The 24,812-nt window shown below is 39.3% G+C and overlaps 1 protein-coding gene across 7 annotated transcripts in view; it reads right to left on the minus strand.

Moving 5' to 3' along the window:
- The window catches only part of LOC124553887 (zinc finger protein 708-like), a 179,890-nt gene extending 157,310 nt beyond the window's left edge, over positions 1–22,580 (minus strand). Inside the window, exons 1-3 of one of the 7 annotated variants that reach the window (XM_047127899.1) lie at positions 22,542–22,580; positions 20,458–20,547; positions 5,969–6,031 (exon numbers count right to left, since the gene is read on the minus strand). In XM_047127899.1, coding sequence (XP_046983855.1) covers positions 5,969–6,031; positions 20,458–20,547; positions 22,542–22,565 — 177 coding nt within the window. In that variant the 5' untranslated portion in view covers positions 22,566–22,580. The other 6 variants (XM_047127903.1, XM_047127900.1, XM_047127902.1 and 3 more) reach the window with 6 other exon arrangements.
- Between the last annotated feature and the right edge of the window lie 2,232 nt (positions 22,581–24,812).

Genomic DNA, 24,812 nt, shown 5'->3' on the forward strand with positions numbered 1-24,812 from the left:
ACAAGCTCTTCCTCTCTTAAAAATCACACGAAGAGAATAACCTACCTTGATATAAAAACAATTTGGAATATATGGATAGTGCAAATGAGAAAAATTACATTTATTAGATTGTCTTGAGGTGCACTGAACAAAGAACCAAAAGATAAAAATACAAGTTCTCTTTCTACCAGATCTATACAGGAATATAATGGAACCAATAATCATTGCGTTAATGATCAATTTTTTAAACATCCCTGAATGTATGTAAATTTTAATCTTAGTTCATAAAATGAACCCAGTTCACAAATTTGCTATGTTGTATAACAGTTAACTTGCATTAACTGAACAACGTTTAGCATTAATTTAATTTAGGTGCAAGAGGTTGGAAAAAGCACTGAATCAGCATTTGACCTGACTGTTCATCAGACTGCACCTTGTAAAGGGACATCCTCCTGCAACATTACTTTTCGTCAACACTAGTAGCCGAAACTGGAAATATTTTTTGAATTTTCAATTGTATCAGCTGTTTTTCTGAAAAATTTCATATAATTTTATACACAATACGTTATATTTCAAGTTAAAACCTACAAAAAGAAATTACTTTACTTTCGTTGTTACAATTGGTATTTACTAGCTCTGAATGTACACATATATTTTTTTAAAAAACATTTGAAATTATAAAACATTTGAAATTATGAAACATTTTGCACATTTCAAATTATTATTAATCACACAATCTAGTACTGTTTATTTATGGATTCATCATAAAATAATATTCTAAACTGACAGAAATTCATTTGTCAAGAAAAATTGTAAACCCTCTGGAATAATGTTATTACCGCAGAGAGAAGTGGAAATAAGTGTGCTTCTGATGTGATCAGAGGTCTTTTTTTAGTTGGGATGAACAATGTTATTTTGGCTTTGGTAATGTAAAAATTCAAAAGACAGTGTGATATAGTAAAATAGACACAATAAATCATCGAAAAAACAAAAGTTCTGCACAGACATTTTCAAATTTATTTATATCAATTGGACAATGAAAACCTAAAATGTGAAAATTTCAGCTTCAAAATTCAGACCCCTAGGTATGAAGGATTGGAGTCAACTGTGCAAGAAAAGATAGGAAAAAAGTTGGTTGTAAATCTTACCTATCTCGAATCTCATGAAAAAACATCATCATCGTAGACAGTAGTGATGACAAAGAAGGGAGGGATAGATTACAAGCCATTAATTGTACATCATAGATACACTACAAAATTGTTTAAGGTCTTGTGTTTCAACAATGGAGGACACGACGTGGAAGAAACTTTTCAAATTCTTCAAGACACTTCTCCATGGGGACAAGTATTGATATGGATATCTTTGAAGTAAACAAAAATACACAGCTCTCAGCATTTATAGCTCTTGAGCACAGAATTTTGACCATTGCAGTACTCATAATTCTAGGAAACAGCAAATTATGTATTAAGGTGGTGGGTATTGTAGATAATAATCTTTATAACCAACATGGTAGTGAATGTATTGTTTCCTAGCAGATAATGAATGGTTATTTGGCACTGGCTCTTAGGCAGAACTTTGATTCAACTGAACATACTGCAAACTGTGGTGTCAGTCAGAGCTTAAGAAGTTCGCTGAACACGATGCAAACAAGAACTTATGCAACATTCAGTGTGGATGGGTGTTTCAAAACTTTGTAACATAGGGATAAGCAGTTCAAGAGTAAAATCAAAATGGTATTTTCAAAAGTCAACTCACATAATATTCCATCATATGGATGTCTCACCTACTCCTCATTCTGAAATTAGGAAAATCACATATTCTCTCAAAAATAAAACTTCATCTGTACTTGATGGTGTTTTCAGCAAAGTGAAGACTTGTTATGATATGTGTTGTATTTTCTGAAACATGTAATGCATCACAAAGACAGTGTATTTTTCCAGACATATTGAAACACACCATTGTTGAACCACTATGTGAGCAAAGTGTAACAGCGATGTAAGTAGCTACCAAGATGTTTCACTGACATCATTTTTCCAAGTTTCTGAGATGGTGATTCACTCTAGAATAGTATCTCTCCTGTGCAACTTTAATATCAAAACTACAGTTTGGCTTTCAACTGAGAAAGTCACTGTGCATTCATTCATAAAATTTTACAAGAATTGAACAACAAAATAGCACCAGTTTGTATTCTCTGTGACCTATCTAGTGCACTTGACTCTGTGAATCACAACTTAGTTAACTAACGTTTCATGGAATTAATGGAACAGCCTACAAATGGATATTGGCTAATCTAATCAACAGATGCAGAAAGTGTTTGTTTCTCATACATGTGAACAACAAAATGCCCAATATACAATAAGCAGAATTAGTAATTTTCCAGATGACATTAGTCTTGTAATCACCCAAAATCTATATACAGCAACAGAAGGAGAAGTAGATAAAGTTCTTGCAAGTTTTACTGGATGGTTTTCTGCTATTGTTCTGACACACACATTAGGAGGCACCACACCAATAATAAACACAAAGTACGGAAATAATAACTACACTGGGAACTACAACATTTTGTGTGTCCGTATGGATGAGAGTTTAAATGGAAAAAGTACACTTCTGAAATCCTAAAACAACTCGGTTCAGCTAAATTTGCACTTTGTATCCTGGCAAATCTTTGGAAGAGAGAAATCAGTAAGTTAACATTTTGCATATTTCCATTTAATAATGTCATGTGGAACAATGTTCAGGGGCAACTTATCATTAAGAAACAAAGTCTACACTGATCAAAAACTTGCTGTAAGAATATTATGTGCTCCTCACCCAGCACCATTTGCAGACATCTGTTGAAGGAGTCATGCATTTTGAATACTGCTTCACAGTACATTTATTCTGTCATGAACTTGGTTGTAAATAATCCTGTCCAGTTCAAAAGGAACACTGATGAACATAAGTGCAGTAACATAATGACATTCATTATTCCACACTGAGGTTGTCTTCAGCACAAAATGGGGATGAACAATGTTGCCACCAAAAGTTTTTGATAACTTACTCAATGATATAAAATTTCTGTCAGCCAGAAAAATTAAATTTGAAAACTGAAAAATTTTCAGTCTCACCACTATTCTGTTCTACTGGAGGATTTCTGTTTACACAAAAAAGGTTGTGGGTAACAGTTTCTAATTCACATTTGCATTAAAAATAAGAACCTGGTAAATGGTCAACATTAATCATACTCACATATAAATGTGTACTTATGACAACTCATTCCACATCATTACAATTACTTGTACAAATGATCCACAGACCAAGAACCTACACACCAACTTTACTAACTAACTAATTAACCATCAGTCACCCATCCCAAGATTGGTTTTGCCAGCACAAACATTCACTGGGTATAGACCTTTTAAAGGTGGTATACCTTTGCCTTTCTCAGACCTTTGATCAGAATTACTTCTCCAGATGTATGGGTGCCTACAGTTTAAAGTAGATTCAAACCCATGGTGAAACTTCACATCTTGCAAATAATATCCTGCAAATATTAGAGGAAAAATACATGGAAAACAAGAAAATGGAAACTGGACTGACAAGGGTTGAATGCTAAACTGTTTAGATCCATACTCTTACACAATTACAGAGCCACTGAAACAACTTAGTTTTCACCTTAACCAATAAATATGACTGATAACTGACATTGGCATTCTGTAGTTAAATTATTGTCCTTCTGTGGCTACTGACATGCAGTATTAAAGTACAGAGTGGATTTCTGTAAAGGATGATCATTATTCCCTGCCAAATAATTCATACACATGCTATTCATTGCAAATACGTTTCACATTCCCTTTTTTACAATGACTTTGTGTGTGTGTATGAAATTCCTGTAAATTTTTCACGTTATTAGAAGTCTTCTCTAGAAAATCTTAGGGTGGCTGTTATTATCTGCAGCTATTATTTACATCACAGATATTCCCCTTAGCCTATCATTAAAAATAAAAATTCTTCCAGCAGCATGAGAATTTTTCAACTTTTAGTCACACAACATGAAGTCTATTGTTTTGCAGTGTCTTTATTATATGATTTGTTGACTACAATTGAAATTAACTCGATCCCTGAGATTCTCCTAGTCAAAGGTGATGCTAGTACATGGCATATTAATTTGCAGGTAATGTATGTACAATACAGATTTCAGAGTTCAATGTGACAATTTTTTTCCCATAATCTATTATCAACTGCTTTATAAAATTGGCCCTGAGCATTTGAAATATCTGCCTCCCTTCTGTCCAGTGTGTATTGAGTAATAGGCCTCTAAAAGGGCAAGGTGGTTTTATGTATGCTGCCATCACCACAATCCTGCTTACAGGAGCTTGCAGGTAGTCTCTACTGAGGATGCTGGTGCCAAACACACACACACACACACACACACACACACACACACACACACACACACACACACACACACACACACACACACACGATTTTAGGAAGGCCTAATGTGTGCAGAAGACATCACTTCTCTGTATTTGTAAATGTAGTATTTGGAGGAAGTACTAGGATGACTGTGGCTATTGTGCCAGGAAATCATGTACACTTTGGAGGCTTTGAATCTACATTGAAGTTCTGGCAGACAATCACCACTAGGTTGTAACTAGGTACAGAGTAACAGAAAACATCACTTTTAGCATCTTTGTGTGGTTGCTTTACAACAAAATGTCATTTACACAAGCTATGCCAACAATTTTAAGATTGTATAACAAATGGCATCTTTGCTAATTATAAAGTGATGGCTAGTTAAAGCAAACTGACAAAACTTATGAGAGGAAAATGAATGTTTTTCATAGTGATAATCAGCACTCAACAAAGAATAGTAAACTATTTGCAATACAAATATTTGCTAAATCTAACTACAACATTAATTTTGAATAGCCTTTGAGGGACTTACTACCTCCATCATCATGTGTATATATTTACTACAGAAATTACAACATTTTTGTGCTTTCCTTCCCTCCTCTTCCCCACCCCACACACATGTACTGTGAATTCAGAAGATGTGTTTATGTAATCTACCACATTTAAGGAAAAAATGTACAAATTGATATGGACAAATAATTGTTTCAAATACCAGATGTTTACAGGTCATCAGACATTCCAAAAAGGATTGAAGACAGAGAAGTAAGAAATTATTCCAAGTAAAAATTACTGAATGTATTATGTAGAAATTTGCTTTTGACAAAAGGAAAAATTGAACATGGTTTTCCTGCCTTGATCACATGCTACAACAATGAGAATTTGGCAGGGTCCAGAATGCATACGTAGATGGCCGACTTATTCACACAACTAGTCATTAAGGCGTGGAATCTAGGCTCCAATCCCGGTCAAGGCAGCAATTTTCATATTTTGATTCGTAAGTATATCATCACAATAACTCATAATTCCTATCTGTAGTGACATATGCAAGGAACTAATTCTTAAAATACACACGCTAAAACTATTGCACAAGCTCACTGATACTACTTCGGCTAATGTTGAAAGAGGACCGACCACCCCCCCCTCCCCCCTGAAGTCTTTGTTGTGGTGACAGTCTGATTTGTAGCTAAGTCTGAGATCTAGGTTATGTTTGAAGGTGACAATCTGGCTGAGAGTTGGCAAAGCTAATGGATGTAAAAGCAGAAAAATCTTGTGGTGGTAATAAGCTGACTAGAGTGAAGCCCCATCTTTATCTCCATGCCATACTGAAAAATACAAGGGAGGAGGTTCAAATTTAACTTTTACCGATACTTCAGTTCATTTAGTGTAAATTATAATGCTCTATTTTGCCTGCTTTCCCTAGTTTTCTGCCCGGGGCCTATAATATTACAATGAGTGTAATCATTACAGGCACTACAGTGAAAGCATGAACGCCAATGGAGAGCAGCATTGCTTATCATTCCCATTATGATCACAACTGTGGCACAATTCAAATGTGCTTAATTTTATATAGTTACATAAATTCTTGAATTACCTCTTGATTCACACACTCTTGCAATTCTTCTTTCACGTTCACAGTGGATGGGCAAACCCGGACCTGTGGTAATAGTAAAACCACATAATTAGTGTGCTTAAGCAGTTTTAATTTTAATAGTTTGCTGTAAAACTTATGACACTATTAAGTTTAACAATAATAATAATTTTATTACTAGTTCTTTTTTCTGAGAGGAATTATCTCGAACAATGGAAACTCCAGGTTGGAATATCAGCAAAAGATAGAATGCTAGTGACTGTAAAGATGACATGTCAAACTGCAAACAGATACAATGAAAAGAAACTTACACATTAGTTTTGTCCTTTTCTGACTAAGGTAATGAGTACGTGTCTTTTCACTGTGACTGCCTGCAACTTAGTGTCTCATCTTTCCCTTATGTTATCGATATTCACATAGAAAAGATGTGTCATATATATCATAAACCATTTACCAAGTAATGGAAAGTCAAGGATTGAATAACAACAATAATATGAAGTTAGATCACTACTCAACACATAGCAAAGATGCCGAGTCTCTGACACGCAAAGTGAAAAGACTGCTACAGTAGCCAGAGACAGTGGTCACATGTACGTGTATGCAAATTGTTCTTGTGCAAATGTGTATGAGCGTTTTCTACATCGAAAGGAAGCCTTTTGGCCAGAAGTCAAAATGCAAAATAAGTTTTTCTGTTGCCCCTGTGTTACTCAATGTTTCTTCTGTATGGTAAGTGCTCATCTATTTTTTCGTAATATTGTTACAAATGACTTTTTCTCAACAGGTGATTTTCGTATACCTATGGATGATACACAAACCCGCTCAGTAACAAAATGTCCTGGATACAGGCATGACAATTCTTACACTGAAGTCACAAAAATGTAGAGAAATGAGATTTTCAAAGTTCAGGGGCTGAGAGTTGGGGGATATTCATTCGTACCCTGTTTCTCCTAGGCTCAGCTTACACAGACTGACCCGTTTCAACGAAGACTTTCTTGGTTAGGTAGTCAATTTACCCCGTTATATTCCTAGGGCTAATTTTGTTTGAGTTCTTGCATTTGTGTTTTCGTTGCTTCTCCTGAATTCTTCTAGGTGAGTGAGCTGAAAGACGAAACACAAAATTCACAGTGACATAAAAGTTTGTTTCAGTTTCCCCATTAAATTTCAGCCTTAAAACTAGATGATATTGCCACCTTTTAAGGAAAACGATCAAGAACTACGTTTTACCATTAATTTTAAGTGAGGATGTAATGGATTTTGGTCCAAAAAATATATTTTTCAAAAATATTATTTCCTTTATCTACACAGTTTAATCTATGTTGGGTGTGAATTTTATGATGATAGTAGCTTCAGAAATGCCTTTAAATTGTTAAACTGCTCTGCACTTGTGGCCACTCCCACCTTTTCTAACATTGGGAAACTGCTTGCTTCTGCGGAGTTTGTCAGTGTGAAGGCTATTTTCTTTTGATAACTTTGGCTGACATCTATACCTTTGCCTTAAAACACTGTTGCATGTGTTTTATTTACATTTTGATAATACCAACGAACATTATGGGTGGAAGGTTGAATTTGTACACCTTCACATGGAAGTCAAGATTTATGCATAATGGGTAGTGGAAAAACTGTGTTTAGGAAATGGAGGTTTCATGGAAATCGGTTTACCAACAAAAAAAAGAGGACGTAGTTCGAAATTAAGCTTCCTCATCAAAACTTGGAATAGGAGAATTGTACAGGTGTGTGAATAATGATATGGATACCACTGTATTCAGACTTACTGATTTAGATCTTGTCTGCCAGGTTAGAGCTTGTCTGTCAGGCTATAAAGTTTTCACGTTCATGTGTTAGCTGTAAAAATACAGAATGCACAATTGTTGCTGAAGAAAGAAGAGTGGGAATAGCTTGTGATTTTAAATTAATTTGTAATTTATGTGGCTATGAATTTTCATTTTCCTCCTCCAAAAAAAATCGACACTGGTACATATGAAAGAAATTTTAGGTTAACATATGCTATGAGATGCTTTGAACAAGGCAGAGAAGGAGGTAATTTATTGTGTGGTTCATTGAACATGCCTCCAACTTGTGCAAGGTTTGAAAAAATAAATAAAGAAATTGTCTGGAGGTGTATGCGATACTGCCAGAGTTTCTATGAAGAAAGCAGTTGAGGAATTGGTGGAAATAAACAAAACAAAACAAACAAACAAACAAACAAAATAGATCCTAGAGTAGGTATTCATGACAGTGAATATCCTACAAATGTTACTGACCCATGTGTGTCTGCAGATGGGACCTGGATGAAAAGGGGTCACTCATCCCTATATGGAGTTGCATCTGTTATAGGTATTGACTCGGGTAAAGTTTTCAATGTAGAAATTATGTCTAAATACTGCCACCACTGTGCAACAAGGAAAATGTCCAACAATGAAGACAGTGAGAAACTGTGGAAAGAAAGGCATGCAGTAGCATGCTCTAATAATTATAGTGGCTCAAGTGGGGGCATGGAGGCTGCTGCAGTTGTTAGGATGTTTTCCAGATCTGAGGACCAGTATGGTGTCAGAGATACTAAATACCTTTATGATGGGGACTCCTCTTTGTTCAAAGCTGTGACAGATAAAAATCTGTACAATACAACAATAGAAAAGTTGGTATGTTTTTGCCAAATCAAAAAGAGGATTGGTGGTAGGCTTCATCGCTTGCTGAAAGAGAAGAAAGGTGAAGTACGTGAAGCTGGAAAACCACTAGGAGAAAAAAGCAGGTTTACTCTGAAAGAAATTGGTTCTCTTCATTTAATTTCTGGGAGAGCTATCAGGAAAAACCCACACAATTTAGAGGTAATGAAGCATGTTGTGTGGGCAATTTTTTTCCACAAACTATCCACTGACAAAACACCAATGCACAACTGTGTCCGATAGGCGATTGGTGTACATTCAACAACAGAAATGGGATGGATTCACATAAACACTAATTACCAGAACTTTTTTTTTTTTAGTGCACTCAACTACTAAGGTCATTAGTGCCCAGTCACAAATGTTAGTGCACTAATAGCGCAGAAAAACGCAAGGGGACAGCAACAGGATGTACTTACAAAGACACAGATAAACAAAATAAAAGAGTTAGATTTTCTTGGACAAGTCCGTCAATGTCATAAAACTAAGAATACGAGCAGCTGCTCGAGTGTCATCAGCTAAAAGTTCCTGTAAGGTAGACAGCAGACACAGGACAACACGAGAGTGAATAAAATGGGGACAGGACAATAAAATATGGCGCACCATCAATGGATGACCACAGGGGCACTGCGGGGCGGGGTCACCGGATAACAGGTAGCGGTGGTTAAATCATCAATGCCCAATCCGCAACCTGGCCAAAATGACCTCCTCTCACCGGGAAGGGTGTGAGGAGGTCGTCCAAGCCATCAGGATCGGTTTGATGACCCTAACCCCACTATCAGTTGATGAGACACACAAGTAAGCTGACTGAGGCAGGAAGATAGCAGTCTTGGCCGCAGCATCAGCAGCTTCGTTCCCAGGCACACCAAAGTGGCCAGGAATCCACAAAAAAAGGTCACAAGCGCCAGTATCAGCTAGTGACTGAAGGGACCGTTGAATTCACTGCACGAGAGGGTGGTCCGAATATGGGTCACGGAGACTCTGAATGGCTCTCAAAGTATCAGAGCTGATGCATAGGGAGAATGACGATGGCGGCGGATATACTGAGCGGCCTGATCGAGAGCAAAAAGCTCAGCTGTAAAGCTTGAACACTGGTCAAGGAGCCGGTATTGAAAGGTATCATCCCCAACGACGAAGGCACATCCGACGCCAGCAGTAGTCTTGGAGCCATCTGTCTGAATAAAGATGTTATTAGCGAGTCTCGAACGAAGTTCGACAAACCTCAAGCAGTATATCGAATCCAGGGTCCTCTCCTTCAAGGTGAACGCGAACCTGAGCCTGGAGCCAAGGTGGTATCGGGCTCTCACCCACTCGAAAAGTCGTAGGGAGGGTAAAATCAAGTTGCTGAAGCACGCAACAAAAGCGAACTCCAGGAGATAACAGGGCAGAGACGTACAGACTGTATTGGCAGTCGAAAGAGTCGTCAAAGAAGAAGAAATATGACAGGTGGTGGGGCATTGACATCATTCGGCAGGCGTACCGACAAAGCAACATATCGCGCCAGTAGTTGAGCGCTAATTCGGCAGCGTCGGTGCACAGACTCTCAACAGGGCTGGTGTAGAATGCTCCAGTCGCCAGACGTAACCCCTGATGGTGGATTGAGTTTAGACGGCGTAAGATGGACGGCTGGGCAGAGGAGTAGACAAAGCTCCCATAATCCAGGTTTAATCGGGCAATGGACCGATATAAGCGAAGCAGGACCATTCGATCTGCTCCCCATGGCGTCCCGCTGAGAACACGGAGGACATTTAGGGAACGGGTACAACGAGAAGCCAAGTAAGAAACATGTGGAGACCAGCAAAGTTTCCTGTCAAATGTAAGACCTAAAAATTTTGTTGTCTCCAAGAATGGGAGAGCAACAGGACCGAAACGTAAGGTTTGGGGAAGAAACTGTTTGTAACGCCAGAAGTTCATACAGACCGTTTTCTCACCAGAAAAACGGAAACTGTTAGCGACACTCCAGGAATATAGACGCTCTAGACAATGCTGAAGACAGCGCTCCAGGAGACATGTTCTCTGAGCACTGCAGTAAATCGTAAAGTCGTCCACGAAAAGGGAGCCTGAAACGTCAGCTGGAAGGCAATCCATTATTGGATTGATAGCTATGGCAAAAAGGGCCACACTCAAAACGGAGCCCTGGGGCACCCCATTCTCCTGGCGAAAGGCATCTGACTAAACAACCCACATGTACCCTGAACATTCGATCCATTAAAAATGCATTAATAAAAAGAGGGAGGTGTCCGCGAAGGCCCCCAAGTGTGCATGGTGCGGAGAATGCCCGCCCTCCAAAAGGTGTCGTAAGCCTTCTCCAAATCAAAGAACACAGCCACCGTCTGTCACTTACGCAAAAAGTTGTTCATAATGAAGGTCGACAAGGTAACTAGGTGGTCAACAGCAGAGCAGCACCTACGAAAGCCACATTGGACATTGGTAAGGAGGCGTCTAGATTCAAGGAGCCAAACCAATCAAGAATTTACCATGTGCTCCATCACCTTGCAGATGCAGCTGGTAAGGGAGATGGGGCGATAACTGGAAGGAAGGTGTTTGTCCTATCCTGGTTGGGGTATGGGAACAACAATTGCTTCACGCCAGTGTGTGGGAACATGATCTTCAGTCTAGATGCATTTATAGGCGCAAAGAAGAAAGCCTTGACCTGCAGGAGAAAGGTTCTTCAGCATCTGAATATGGATACCATTGGGCCCCGGAACAGAGGATCGGGACCGGGCGAGTGCACTTTCGAGTTCCCACACGGTGAAGGTAGCATTGTAACTTTCACGATTCAAAGACTGGAAAGAAGGTGGCTGTGCCTCCTCTGCTTGTTTTTGGGGGAGGAAGGCAGGGTGGTAATGGGCAGAGATCAAAACCTCCGTGAAAAAGCGGCCGAAGGCATTTGACACATCCTCAGGACCCACGAGGACTTCATTCGCTACAGTCAGGCCAGAAATCGGGGAGTGGACCTTGGTGCCAGATAGCTGGTGCAGGCCACCCCAGACAACCAAAGAAGGAGTAAAACTGTTGAATGAGCTGGTGAAAGCCACCCAGCAAGCCTTTCTGCTTCCTTTGATAACATGACGACACTGTGCAAGGAGTCGTTTGTAACTGATACAGTTCGCCATCGTACGGTGACATTGGAAGGGGCGTAAAGCACGTCGCTGAGCACGAATAGCGTCGCTGCATGCTGTAGCCCACCAGGGGGACTGGGACTCGATGTGGAGAAGAGGAAGTACGGGGGATGGAATATTCAGCAGCAGTGAGAATAACGTCCGTGAGGTATGTGACCTGACTATCCCAGCTGGAGAAGTTTTGATCACTGAAGGTCGCCAGGGAGGTGAAAAGCCCCTAGTCGGCTTTGGAGATGTTCCAGTTAGTGGAACATGGAGAAGGGGTGTGATGCAGGAGATGGATTACGCAGAGGAAATGGTCGCTCGAGTATGTGTAAGACAGAGCATACCACTCGAACTGATGTGCAAGCTGGATGGTGGATATTGAGAGGTTCAAGTAGGAATACGTATGCACTGCATCCGGAAGGAAGGTAGGTGCAACGGTATTTAAGCAGACTAGATTGAGGTGGTTGAAAAGGTCTGCCAAGAGGGAGCCTCTCGGGCAGGATGCTGGAGAGCCCCAAAGGAAATGGTGGGCATTAAAGTCTCCAATCAACAAAAATGGTGTAGGAAGCTGAGCTATCAATTGTATCATATCTGCCATAGTAACGGCAGACAATGATGGAGTGTAAACAGTACAAATGGAAAATGTGAAAGTGGAGAGAGAGTAATTCGGACGGCAACTGCCTGCAGATCTGTGTGCAATGTGATTGGATCATAGTAGACATCATCCCGAACCAGCAACATGACCCCTCCATGAGCCAGAATACCTGCCACAGGGGGTAGGTCGAAACGCATGGAGGTATAGTGTGCCATGTCAATACAATCACATGGGCGTAACTTCGTTTCTTGGAGACCTATGACAAGCGGGCAGTGCATTCAAAGAAGCAATTTTAGTTCCTCTCGGTTGGACCGAATGCCGTGAATATTCGATTGAAGAAGTGCCATTATGAAAACGAAAAGAAAAAGAAGAAAGGTCACCTCGATGGCTGCTGAGGGCCTGGCTTTGAGGTAGCGCTGCTGCTGCAGTTGATAGGTGGTGAGTCATGGTCTATCAACTCAACAGTTGCATCTGCCACCTTCCTGAGCTGGTCAGGAGGGGCAGCTTCCTCCGCCGGTGAAAGGCCAGATGATCGGCTACCAGCGGTGTGGCCTGGCGAAACTGAAGATAGCCGGGGACAGCAACTGCTGGGTGGTGCAGGAGAAGAAACACGCCTCAGTGGAGATGGAAAACTCTTGTTTCTGTGAGCCTTCTTTGAAGAATTACGTTTTGTCGAAGTAACAGTTGATGGCTATGAAGCTTGAGTATGCAAGAAATCTTCACGTGTCGGTTCTTTTTTCGAAGGTCCAAGCGTCCGATTTAGAGGTCCCTGTCTTAGCAGTACCAGGTGATGATGATTGAGCCTTAGGGTCGGTGGGAGTAAGAGGAGACATTGATCGGGCGATCTTAAAACTGACCGATCTGACGACCGAATCACTAAATGTTAGATCACATTTCAGTGTAGCTACCTCCCTGGTAGGCCAAGGAGAGGCGAGAACGGTACTGTATTTACCTGCCAGAAGCACAGTGGGCTTTCTGCTATTGAATAACTTGCGAGCAGCCGAGATCGACACCTTCTCTTTCACTTGAATTTCCTGTATACTTTTCTCATCTTTGTAGACGGGGCAGTCACAAGAGGAGGCAGCATGGTCGTCCATACAGTTGATGCAACGAGGGGACGGAGGTGGACAGTCACCCTCATGGGCGTCCCTGCCACAGGTAATGCATTTAGCCCCACTTGAACAAGACTGCCGTGTATGATTAAACTGCTGACATTGGTAACATCTTGTAGGGCTGGGTACATACGGCCGAATAGAAATGACCTCATAACCCGCTTTAATTCGTGAAAGCAATTGCAAATTGTCGAAAGTCAGGGATATGGTTCGGGTCGGTATGAGGTCCTTGTCGATCCTTTTCACGACCCGATGGATGGCCATCACTCCCTGATCAGAGAGGAAAGGCAGAATCTCCTCATCAGTTAGTCCGTCGAGTGACCTGGTACACACCATGCCACATGACACGACGAATTCAAGGTGTGGTGGGCCTCCACCTGTACAGCAAATGTGTGTAAGAGTGTGGCTCGAAGTAATTTTTGGGCCTGAAAGGTGCTCTCTGTCTCCAACAGCAAGGTACCGTTGCGCAACCGAGTACAAGATTTCACTGGTCCAGCAATCGCACCTACACCCTTCTGAATAACAAAAGGGTTGACTGTTGTGAAATCGTGACCATCAGATCTTGTGACAACAAGAAACTTTGGTGCTGGTGGTAGAATTTTCGGAACAGGAGTTTCATCTAGCTTTCGTTTTTGGGCAGAAGACATGGAAGAAGAAGAAGAAGAAGAAGAAGAAGAGAAATCTATTGCGGATGAATCCCCCATGATTGCCAGTGTCTCCGATGGTGTGCTCCTTCCTTGTGGGGGCCCTCTCAGAGGGCACTCCCGCCTTAGGTGACTGTTCACACCTCAGGACACCTCTCCCGAGGAACGGACGGAGGGACCAATCGGCATGTTCGGAAGGTAACAGCTCAGGCAATCACCACTCCCTGGGCCTGGCCTTTATCAGGGGGTACGTACGTGCCTTACTTGTGTACCCAGTGTGGGGAATTACGCATTACCCCGTCACCGGCTACGTGTGTGAACGCGTGGGTCGGCCTTCAGGCACGCACAGGGAGGAAAGAAGAGATGAAAGAGAGAAAGGGTTAGAGGGACAGAAGAAAGAATCTCAAATGCCGAAGCGGAGAATAAGACACGGAAAAGAAGACAAGGAGAATAGGGCAAGGAGAATGAGGCAGAGATAGAAGTAAGGGTATGAAAGCACGGGGAAGAGTGAACGTAGGGAAAGACCAACATAGGAAGAAATCGTGAGGATGGAGAAAAAGAAAGGAAACAGGATCCTGGAGTTTTCAAATGTCCGTCTCCAGACGAAGGCTTGATACATTACTCCCAAGAAGAGGGAAGAGGGAGTGTGAAGTGAAGGTAAAACTCTGTTAATGATACAATTTGTACCATAAATTAATAACTGTAGTTCAGTGGTTTTATAACCGTCTCAGGACCCTACAATAAAATTTTCAGATTAATTGCATGATTAGAATGAGTTATGGCTTTTTATAAAAAGACAATAAAAAATTAAAAATTACACAATCTGGAAAAATATTAATCCTGCATATTTTATTATATTTTTCCATTAACACACAGTTCAGCTGCTTTACACATGTAAAATTTTGGATTTGTAAATTAATAAATATGGTTTTAATGATGTATTAAATAAATGTTTACATTTCCCATTACATCCCACCTTAAGCAATGTAATTCACCAGAAGTTGACAGTGACATTAAAGTACAATACATAATACTTGTTATCAACAATGAACAGCACATCACATGATTAAGTTTTGCGTGAGTATTAACACACAAATAATTAATATGACTGCAGCAGATGTAGATTGGGAATGTAAATATGTGCTGGCTAAAAGGCAATGAAAATTTTGACTCTCCTATTGTGTAATAACAGCCCAGCCACAATATCATTCTTTGGGATGGGCATAAACAGAAAAGAAGTGATGGAGATACTTTTTGGCTTCCACCTTGTACACTTCAGTAGCAGTTCGCCACCTGCTTAGGGCTACCTCACAACATACTTTTTGAGGAAATTTGTGTACTGGGCAAGAAGTACACACCAAATACCACATGAGGCCACCATCACCTCACAGGCACAAACCCTTGCCTGACATCTATCAGTTCCATGCGAGCAGCCTCCAGATGGTGCTCACTAACAAACACTTCTTCCTGCTTCTGCGCCACTTCCTTCAGCACACTGTGTATGTCTGCTCATAGTGCAGACAGCCAATAGGAAAAATGTCAACTGCAGACTATACAGCTTTTGCCTCCACTGGGCAGACAGGAATCTTCCCACTGACGGACTCAAAATACAATGGGAGGCAGATGCGGACAAACATAAACAGTTCCCCACCAGCAGCCAGACAGCAATTCCAGAGCTGGCAATTCTCACACAATACTCTGAAGATTACCTTCTGACACTATAGTTGCTGTTCACAGAGAACCATAACCAATTACAGAGTCTTTGCAAAGATTTCTATCAGTGACAATATCAGACAGTCAAGAGACTGCAAAATTAGTTAGATACCACTGCATCATGTTCAGGACATCGTCCGCCATGCATCAAAATTTACCAAATTAAAGTACCATTTTGTAAAATACTCTTAATAAATGTTATTTGTTATTTCTTATTGCGTTGTGAGATCTCTGTAATAGCACATTCTGTCACAGTATGAGTTTGCGTAGTATAGCATGCCACTATCAACATTAAGGAACTGTAGCAGAGAACATTTTTTCTCCTACCATGAATATTTACACGGAATTCACAGTCACATTCCGCTTCTACAATCACAATGGACAATCCTCAGAGAAGGATAAAATACGTCAATATTCAGTTTGAACACAGAGCTGTTAAATACGCATTTGGTACAATGACTTACAATGTGATACTGGCCAAACAAATTAAAACAACTGCTGGAAAAGTGGGGAGAGTGGTCAAATGCGGCTATTTATGACATAAAATACACAGACTGTGTAGGAAGTTCTATGTATTTTTGCTATCTCAGTGGCTTTCAATTAACATGATATACTAAATATGGTTTTTGAAGGGTCTAAGAAGGTTAAGTCCATCCACTCAACATGTGAGAGAAGCTTCCATGTGACATATTCATTGTTAAGCAGTGTTCAAATCTTCAAAACTAGTATTCATCAAATACAACTTTAATCTTATAAGACTACTTTTTAATTTTATCTCACTTATCAAATTATAACACAGTCTTTAAAGGTATTTGCTAGAAAATCTGAACCTGCCAATCTACCAGCTCAACTGACATCACAATTAAAATAGTAAACATACACTACTTGCAAATATTGAAGAGAGGTAGAATAAATGTGATAACATGAATTATAGTTATTCTCAGGGCAGAGGACTTGGTTTCGCCTACTCAAAACCCAGCTGTCACCTTACAAAATAATATGCAGCATGGGCTATGGTGAAGGTCATCATCGCAACTTCCACTCAAAACATAATATACAAACAGAGTTACATTATCAGTATTCTACTATATCTCTCTGTATGGCATTACAGAAGGATTCAATTCAACCTGTTTGCTCTGAACCACGAGATGGAAGCCGCTACTTCCAGCGTATACAAAATGTTTACAATGATGTCACTAAATACACACGCAAACAAACGCGAAGAAAAATAAGTATGATACAACGTTTCACTCCAAAAATAAAGTGAAACTAATGGGACAAACACAGAAAATTGGGGTTTTCGGGTGGGGTAAGTCAAATACACAACAATAACTACACTATGCCAAAACAAATAATATCCAAAAAAGTTTACATTAAAACATTCCATTACACCAACAAAACCACAGAAATTGGACATTTCCCTTAACCTATATAGCTCAACCGCAGCTGCTGATGGAAAAAAAAGCCACCTACAACTCCGGAAGGTGGAACCAAAACCCCAACTCAAAAACCCAAATACTCCATATTCACTACATCAATTAGAACACAATCAACCTACTATAGATACAGAACAGACAAAATATCACAATCACTATAGAATGAAACAAAAACGAAAATTACTTACCAACAAGACCTTCAAGCAATACCACCTAGGTTCACCATCATGTCCCCCTCCCCCCCCCCCCCCCCCACACACACACACGAAGAGAGAAAACCTTAACTCACCATCTTCAACCTATACATCCTCCCCTCAAAAAATCTTCTGTCAGCAATAGTAATCCAAATGAGATTACAGGTTGTAAGAGTGCCTCTTCCCCTCCTTATAACTGATTTAATTGCTCCCAAAGCCCCTCTATCATGTAACTACAAGCCTCACTGTCACAATCCTTAAACTCAGTACTGTGGTTAACGACTCAATGATTGTAACCACTCGTCCCCAAACCCCTATATGACGAAAATGCATCAGAAACAATAGTGCTACCCCCTCAATATATTCTTCAATTAGACCCACCAGTTACCTATTACTGCAGCTCAGTAGAACCCTAAAAACACAATCAGCATACCCATCTCCTGAAGTAACAACCACCCTCCCTCCTCCCCACCAAACACCCACAAAACCAACCAGAAAAATGCCCCTCCCATACTGTGATTCGTCAATTTCATCAACCACACCTGGCCCAACCAACTTCCTGCTACATTTCACGTATTCTGAACAAACCTCTTGACAAACAGATATCCAATCCAGAACAGTTCTCTCTCTCACAGCAGTCTCATATGCAAAAACATTTATAAAAGACTTACAACAAAAATAGTAAGAGAGCAAGACAGTCTCCCACAGGGCTAATCTAGATTTCTCAAACCAGGTACCACATCTCATAGATTTCCAGGTATGTTCACACTGACGTCACATATACATGTCCCCGGTCTGAGCTGCCGGGTTGATTGATTGATTGATTTTAACAGAAGAGCTGAAACAGCTTAGGTTTAACCCGGCACTGCCCGCACCGAAACGGAAATACGGAAGCGTCCGATCCTGCCCGTCTGCTTTGATCCATGACGTCACAAATATGGCGGAAACAACCATAAACCATGATTCCAATATGGCACATATAAAGTCGTTATGTACACATTATGAGGATGAAAATACATCGAAAAAAACACACACACACACACACACACACACACACACACACACACACACACACACACACACGTTCCACAAAAAGCCTAATGAGACTAACGGGACAAGCGCGGGAAATAGGTGGTTTTTGGGTGGAGACAAACTAAATATAAACAAATTTAGACACCCACCACCATACAAAACCATGAAAAAAACCGATATCACAAAACTCCCCAAATACCACTAAAGACAGTATCATCTGGTATCAGACACTTCCCTTGACCTGTATAGCTCAACAGCAGCTCCCGATCCCATAAATTACGACGTAACCACTTCCCTTGACCTATATAGCTCACAAACATCTCCCGATACCAACATTCACAGCCACACATTGGGAGTGAACACTTCCCTTGACCTGTTATCCTCACGACATCTCCACATACAGCCGTCCCTGGTCCAAGACGCCGGAACTTTAAGTAAGCCTCATTTCTTCATCACATACTGAATACTTCACGACTTCATCCAAAAATCCGAATAGTTGAAGAAATTTTACTAGAGACAACGCACTGTCCCCCATCATAGCCGACAACAGAAAACTGTTGACCCAGTCAGTCATATCCATACCTACCAAAGACATAAAAAAAGCAATTCACACACGACGCCACACTAGCAAACTAAACCAAAAACATCACCTAACACACCACAGGAGAGCACCACCGATCGCATCAAAACGACACCTACAAACACGCCACTCTCACAAAGTAAATTCTGCGCCGTCGTGATGTCACACACCACAACAGCCTTAAGTCACGGGTCAAAGCCGACGGGTGGGATCGGACGCTTCGGTCGACCCACCGAAACTAGGTTTGAGCCGCCAGAACTCTCATCTACCTCATATTGTCACCACAAATGTGACACCTAACACATGCAGCAGTAAGGCCGCCCACCTGCAGAAACCGTTTGTGTGACAGACACCATATCACCACCCTTTTAGATTGTAATGATGCACTCATGTATTTCACTACCATATCCACATCCAACAAAAAAATCAATAAAAATCATAGTCCCCTGTATGCCCAACGAACACCAATCTAATCAGACGTAACAAAATTGCCAAATATATAAACAAACCTTAATAACTCACTGTAAACACTTCCACAACCCACACTACCCCACCAACTACTTGAACTGAAGACCACATTAGCACAATACAAGCCAAAACTCAAATGAAGCCTGTACACACCTTAAACTCAGCATGTCCACTTCCACCCTCACAGGACACCATCCAGAAGCAACTCAACATCTACAAATAAAACCAACTCAACAACACAATACCACTATTATGTCATAAGTCAAAGCAACAAGTGGAATCGGTCGCTTCCATTGACCCCTGTGCATGTATGACATCATATGCCACATCATTTCACCGATTGATTCAACCCACATCATCACCGAAATTGTAATCTACAGTGCAAGCTGAGTGCTATCAACTATTTATTGAGGTGCAGTAATGAATTTTATCTGAAATGAAATTTACTGACATACTGTTTACATATTCAAAGAGAACTGCTAATGTATATATTAGAATACAGAAGCTTAATCATCACACCAGTGATCACAGTAAACATCTCTTCAACCTTACTTACAAAACAAATATTTTATGTGACAGCAAACATCGAATGTTAATAAAAAAAATTACTGTAAGTCTACCTAACTTTCTAGCTGCAAATTAAAGTTGATATTTAAAAGAAGCAGATCAGAATAAGCTCCATGTTTATGCTTATGTATTATAAATGTCAATGAGTAGTGATTTAAGAAGTTCTCTAGCTTCTGCTAAATATTTAATCCAAACTATTCCCTCTGTCTGATGTTCAACACACACATTTTATTCACAGTGTTGTGGATCATTACATTTAACAAAAGATCTGGATTCTCTATTACATTGCATTCTCCTTACTTCCAAGCATATCACTGATTTATGTTTATTCGTTCAGAATACTACACACAGAAATTATTAAAACAATACAAGAAAACTACTTACAGTGGAGTCTGGCACAGTCGATATCTCATCTTTTGGCTCTGTTTTTATCCAAATAATGTTTCTGTAATCCATTGCTGCAGTGTGAAGGCCCTGAAAAACAAGGAATCAGATAAAAACAGTCATATTCAAAATTCATTATCACTATAAGATACAACTCAAAAACAGCATTTTTTATTCCAAGACAGAGCAACATATGAGCCAGTGCACACAAAACAAATTTAACACTACCTGATGAAAACAGAAATTGTAATTATGACAAAAGAGCGACATTTCTCTGGTTAAGAAGAGTTGAAACAAATTACCTCAAAATGTCACATCAAAATCACATGCAATGGAAACAAATGATTATTGATGTTTCTTTGAAACAGGGGCCAATGGTACACTATAATAATGTAAGCATTATGAGACATGAATATTTAGCTTTCCAAATGAATTCTAATTTCAGCAATATGGCCATGCAAAGCAACTCATACAAGCAAAGAGATTTTTCCAAATAAAACAATTTACTACGGCCAACCTCGATTTTACATATGATGAGAAAATTTGAAATGAAGCTTGCAGCCTTCTGTGAGCTCAATGCTTTTAAATATATTATGGACGTTTGGTAATGAATGCTGTCATCCAACACATTTATAATCCGATTCTTACTGATATAACCAAGAGCAAAAGAGAATTTGTATTTCTTAATCGCATATAAGACACTGAAAGGCTTAATCTATGAACACAGATGTCATTCTATACACTGTTTCTCACTTATTACGTTGCAGGCATAAAATGAAATTCTGCCTCTTCTAAATTCAGCAGCCTTCAGACGGTAATTTTATCAGGCAATTTAATATGCATTTCATCCCCATCATTGCTGTATATACAAATGTACAACAACTACTGCCACGGCGGAATCTTTAATAATTCCCGTACTTAAGTTCGTACTGGAGAAGTGCTCAAAACTTTCTGAACAGCCACAGTAAACAACAGACATGGCCTAATACCTTCTACAGCATTTTCTTTCATTCCAATACAAACATTATCTGATAAGATGTATAAATTACTGGTATTTGAATCTGAAATACTAAGATTAGTACCCAACTTCACACGCAATAATCCGGAGCAGCTACACAGCTAACACACTTCTTGTCTCTTCACAACTAGGTACATCATCAGCGGCGTTAAGCAAGTTAACATAAACATACTAGTATAGTGATTGTACGAATTTCATTACACGTCTTCTCTCGCCCATCACAAAGTATTTAACGACGATTTTCATTTTCACTTGAGGTCGCAAGGTAAAGAAACTGCCTTTTACAAACTACGGGAAAACATATGCATAGATTTCATGTCATGTGGACAAATTACCGGGCACTTTACAAGACGATATGGGCCTGCGTACATGTAATATTTTTCATAACTTGCAACTTCATAGAAGTTAACAGCGACGTTTTATCGAGATAACATAACCTAAAACAACTGCACAAGCTGTCCCTCTCGACACTCCGTCACCACATTTTCCAAACGTTACCCAATCATAGTTATTCAGATGTCGATAAAATCGCCGTGAAGTTTGTCGGCTAAATCATATTAAGCTGTTACGATATTAATAGAAATAGATACGAGTGTTCCATAAAAATATACTCACAAGTTGCTTCATGGGCCCTACCGAGTTACAATAGAAAGGAAATTGGTGTTGGGTTTATGTTCGAAAATAAATTTTCGTCTTTCGTTCTTTCATGTATATAATCCTCACTTTTTTATTGCTTGGAGGACGGAGGAAATAGTTCATATATATATATATTTTTATTGGCTACAAGATGGCGACCACTTTGCTAGAATGGCCAGACTGCTTAATGATGAGTACCTAACTCGAAAGATGTTTTCATCTTGGGGTGGTTGTTCGTATTTTTCCATTTTTGATGCAAGTTCGACAATCAGTGATTCTGTGGATATTGCAAAGCATATTTTACATTCTCTCTAGAGGCATGAAAAAGCGGAATCACAAAAAATGACGAACTAGAGGAAAATATCAGCTATACTACATTAGTCAGACAGCCACATAAACGTCGTATTTAATACTAATAAAATAAATGAACCCCCTGATGATCGTAGAACTTCATTCGAAAACGTCTAAGAGTTAAACAAATAAGAATTTGTGTTTGCTCATGACACAACTGTCTGTTATACAACCAAAGGTATTCATCGTCAATGGATGGTATTACAAGATAGGTTCGCCTTAACCTCTTCCGCAGCTCGTTTTCTTTGAACGCAATACGATTTCCTTGTTGGTAGATCACTAGATCGGTAGGAGTCTTGAGTGTAAACAAATGTCTCCCAGAATCCCAGACTTTAAACAAAATCAACAGATTGCATATATGAATGAATAGAAACGACGAATTATTCTGAAATAACAGTAAACTCCTAATTTGATACAGTTACCTTTGCTCAACTTCACAAAACTATCGACTAACTGTGATGTATTGCGTGTAATTTCTGCTGTATTTTATGCTGCAATCTCCTATGAATGTGAAAGTGATTGTTAAAATACTTCGTTACGGATTAGATGCGCATCAACAGTGTTTTTGTGTGCATATTGTCTTTCATACCCTTGTGTGTGGCAATAATATTTGTGAAGAGACGACAAGGGACAGTAGCATATCTGATGTGCAGCTTCTCTTAGATTATAACGTTAGCTACTGCTAACTTTAAGTGCTTATAGTCTTATTTCGAGTATTAGTTATAAGGAAATGCAAAGAAGGAAGAAGCTGTAGTAGGTATTAATTGATGCCAATCAGAACGCTTTCGTTATTCATTTAACTACTACGTTCTATGCTATAGGCCTGCAAAGAATGTGTTAACAGCTTTAGCAGTGCGAGTTGCAGGGCAGTTTAGTACAAGCGTAACGTGATAGTTTTTTTGTACAAATGTGTAAATGAAAATGTTTCTGGAAGAATCAAGAGGTACATGTATTTTTCACTGAGAAAGAGATTTGCATGACATCAGAACGTTCGCTATCACCATACAGCAGTAAGCTGTTTCAGTAATCAGTTTAGTAAGAGAAAATTAACCAGTATAAAATGTTTTTGCTAATCAATAATAGGTTGTTTTACATTGCTGTATGTGTGCTTGAATCTAGTGAATAGTTAGAATTCGAATATAACAGTGATTTTTCTAAATTGGGTAGGGCTATAAAACTTTGAATGTGTACAACGAAAGTTACAAAAAATAGCTGTGTTAAGAAAGCATAGAAAATTGTCTGCTAATAATGAACTTCACAGGCTGCCAATATTCATTTTCTGTGGGTCAACTGAATTAAATAGTATAACATAGTTAACCATCTTAATAATGACATATGAGCCTAGAGAGAATGTATTTCTAGTGCTGCGTAAATGATGTAGTACGAATCATGCAATGTTCTTATTTACGTTAATAAGAACAGGATTTTAAACCTCTTGGATAATAGTATAAATTAAGATGTTCCCAAAATAGATAAAGCAGTGAGCCTGCAGGAGGTTCAAGCTCAATTTCAACCTTTTTTTTTCTTTATCTGTAAAATTGCTTGACAGTAGGCAACTGGTTTTATTCAGCAAAGTCACTATACATTTATTGTTGTTTTTCTTTCCTTATTTCTTATTTTATTATTATTTTTTTTCATTTATCATAATACTTAAATGTTTGAAAAATAGAAAACTGTCTCTGTTGCAAATGTTTTATTAGTAATGACTTCTTTCTTGCAGTTACTGCAAGAGACCACATTAGTCATATTTAAAAGCCTTTGATATGACAGCTTTTAAATTCTTATTTTTATTAATTACGTTTCTCTTTGTACAAAGGCTACCAGCAAATTTACTCTCTTTGCAGATGATACACCTCTTTTAGTTGAAAAAATACCAGGTGATGACATTGCAACATGTGCCAACTTTGTGTTCCATGATCTTCATAAGTGGTCCAGCTGGAAATAAAAGTACATTCATTTCAATGGGTCTCAAGGTTCAGGAGGGCGTAAATCTAAGCTGTAATGAATATAATACACAGAATGTTTATTCTTCAAAAATTTTGAGCCTCCTCATCCCTAATAAACCAAATTGGTGTTGCCACGTCCTGGACTACAGAAAAAGACTTATTTGAGCAACTTATGCTCTACATATTATAGCAGCAACTGCTAATACTGATGATGGTAAAATTGGTTATTTTGGCTATTTTCATTCATTGTTGTCCAACAGCATAATATTTTGGGTGACCAGCCAATGGAAAATAAAGTATTTGTCATTCAGAAAAGAGCAAGCCAAATTATAAGGTCAGTTAACAGAATTCATTCCTGGAGAAATATTGTAAACTGCATAAAAGATTAACAATGACCTCACAAT

Source organism: Schistocerca americana, chromosome 11 (genome assembly GCF_021461395.2).
Source record: "Schistocerca americana isolate TAMUIC-IGC-003095 chromosome 11, iqSchAmer2.1, whole genome shotgun sequence".
Lineage (NCBI taxonomy): Eukaryota > Metazoa > Arthropoda > Insecta > Orthoptera > Acrididae > Schistocerca > Schistocerca americana.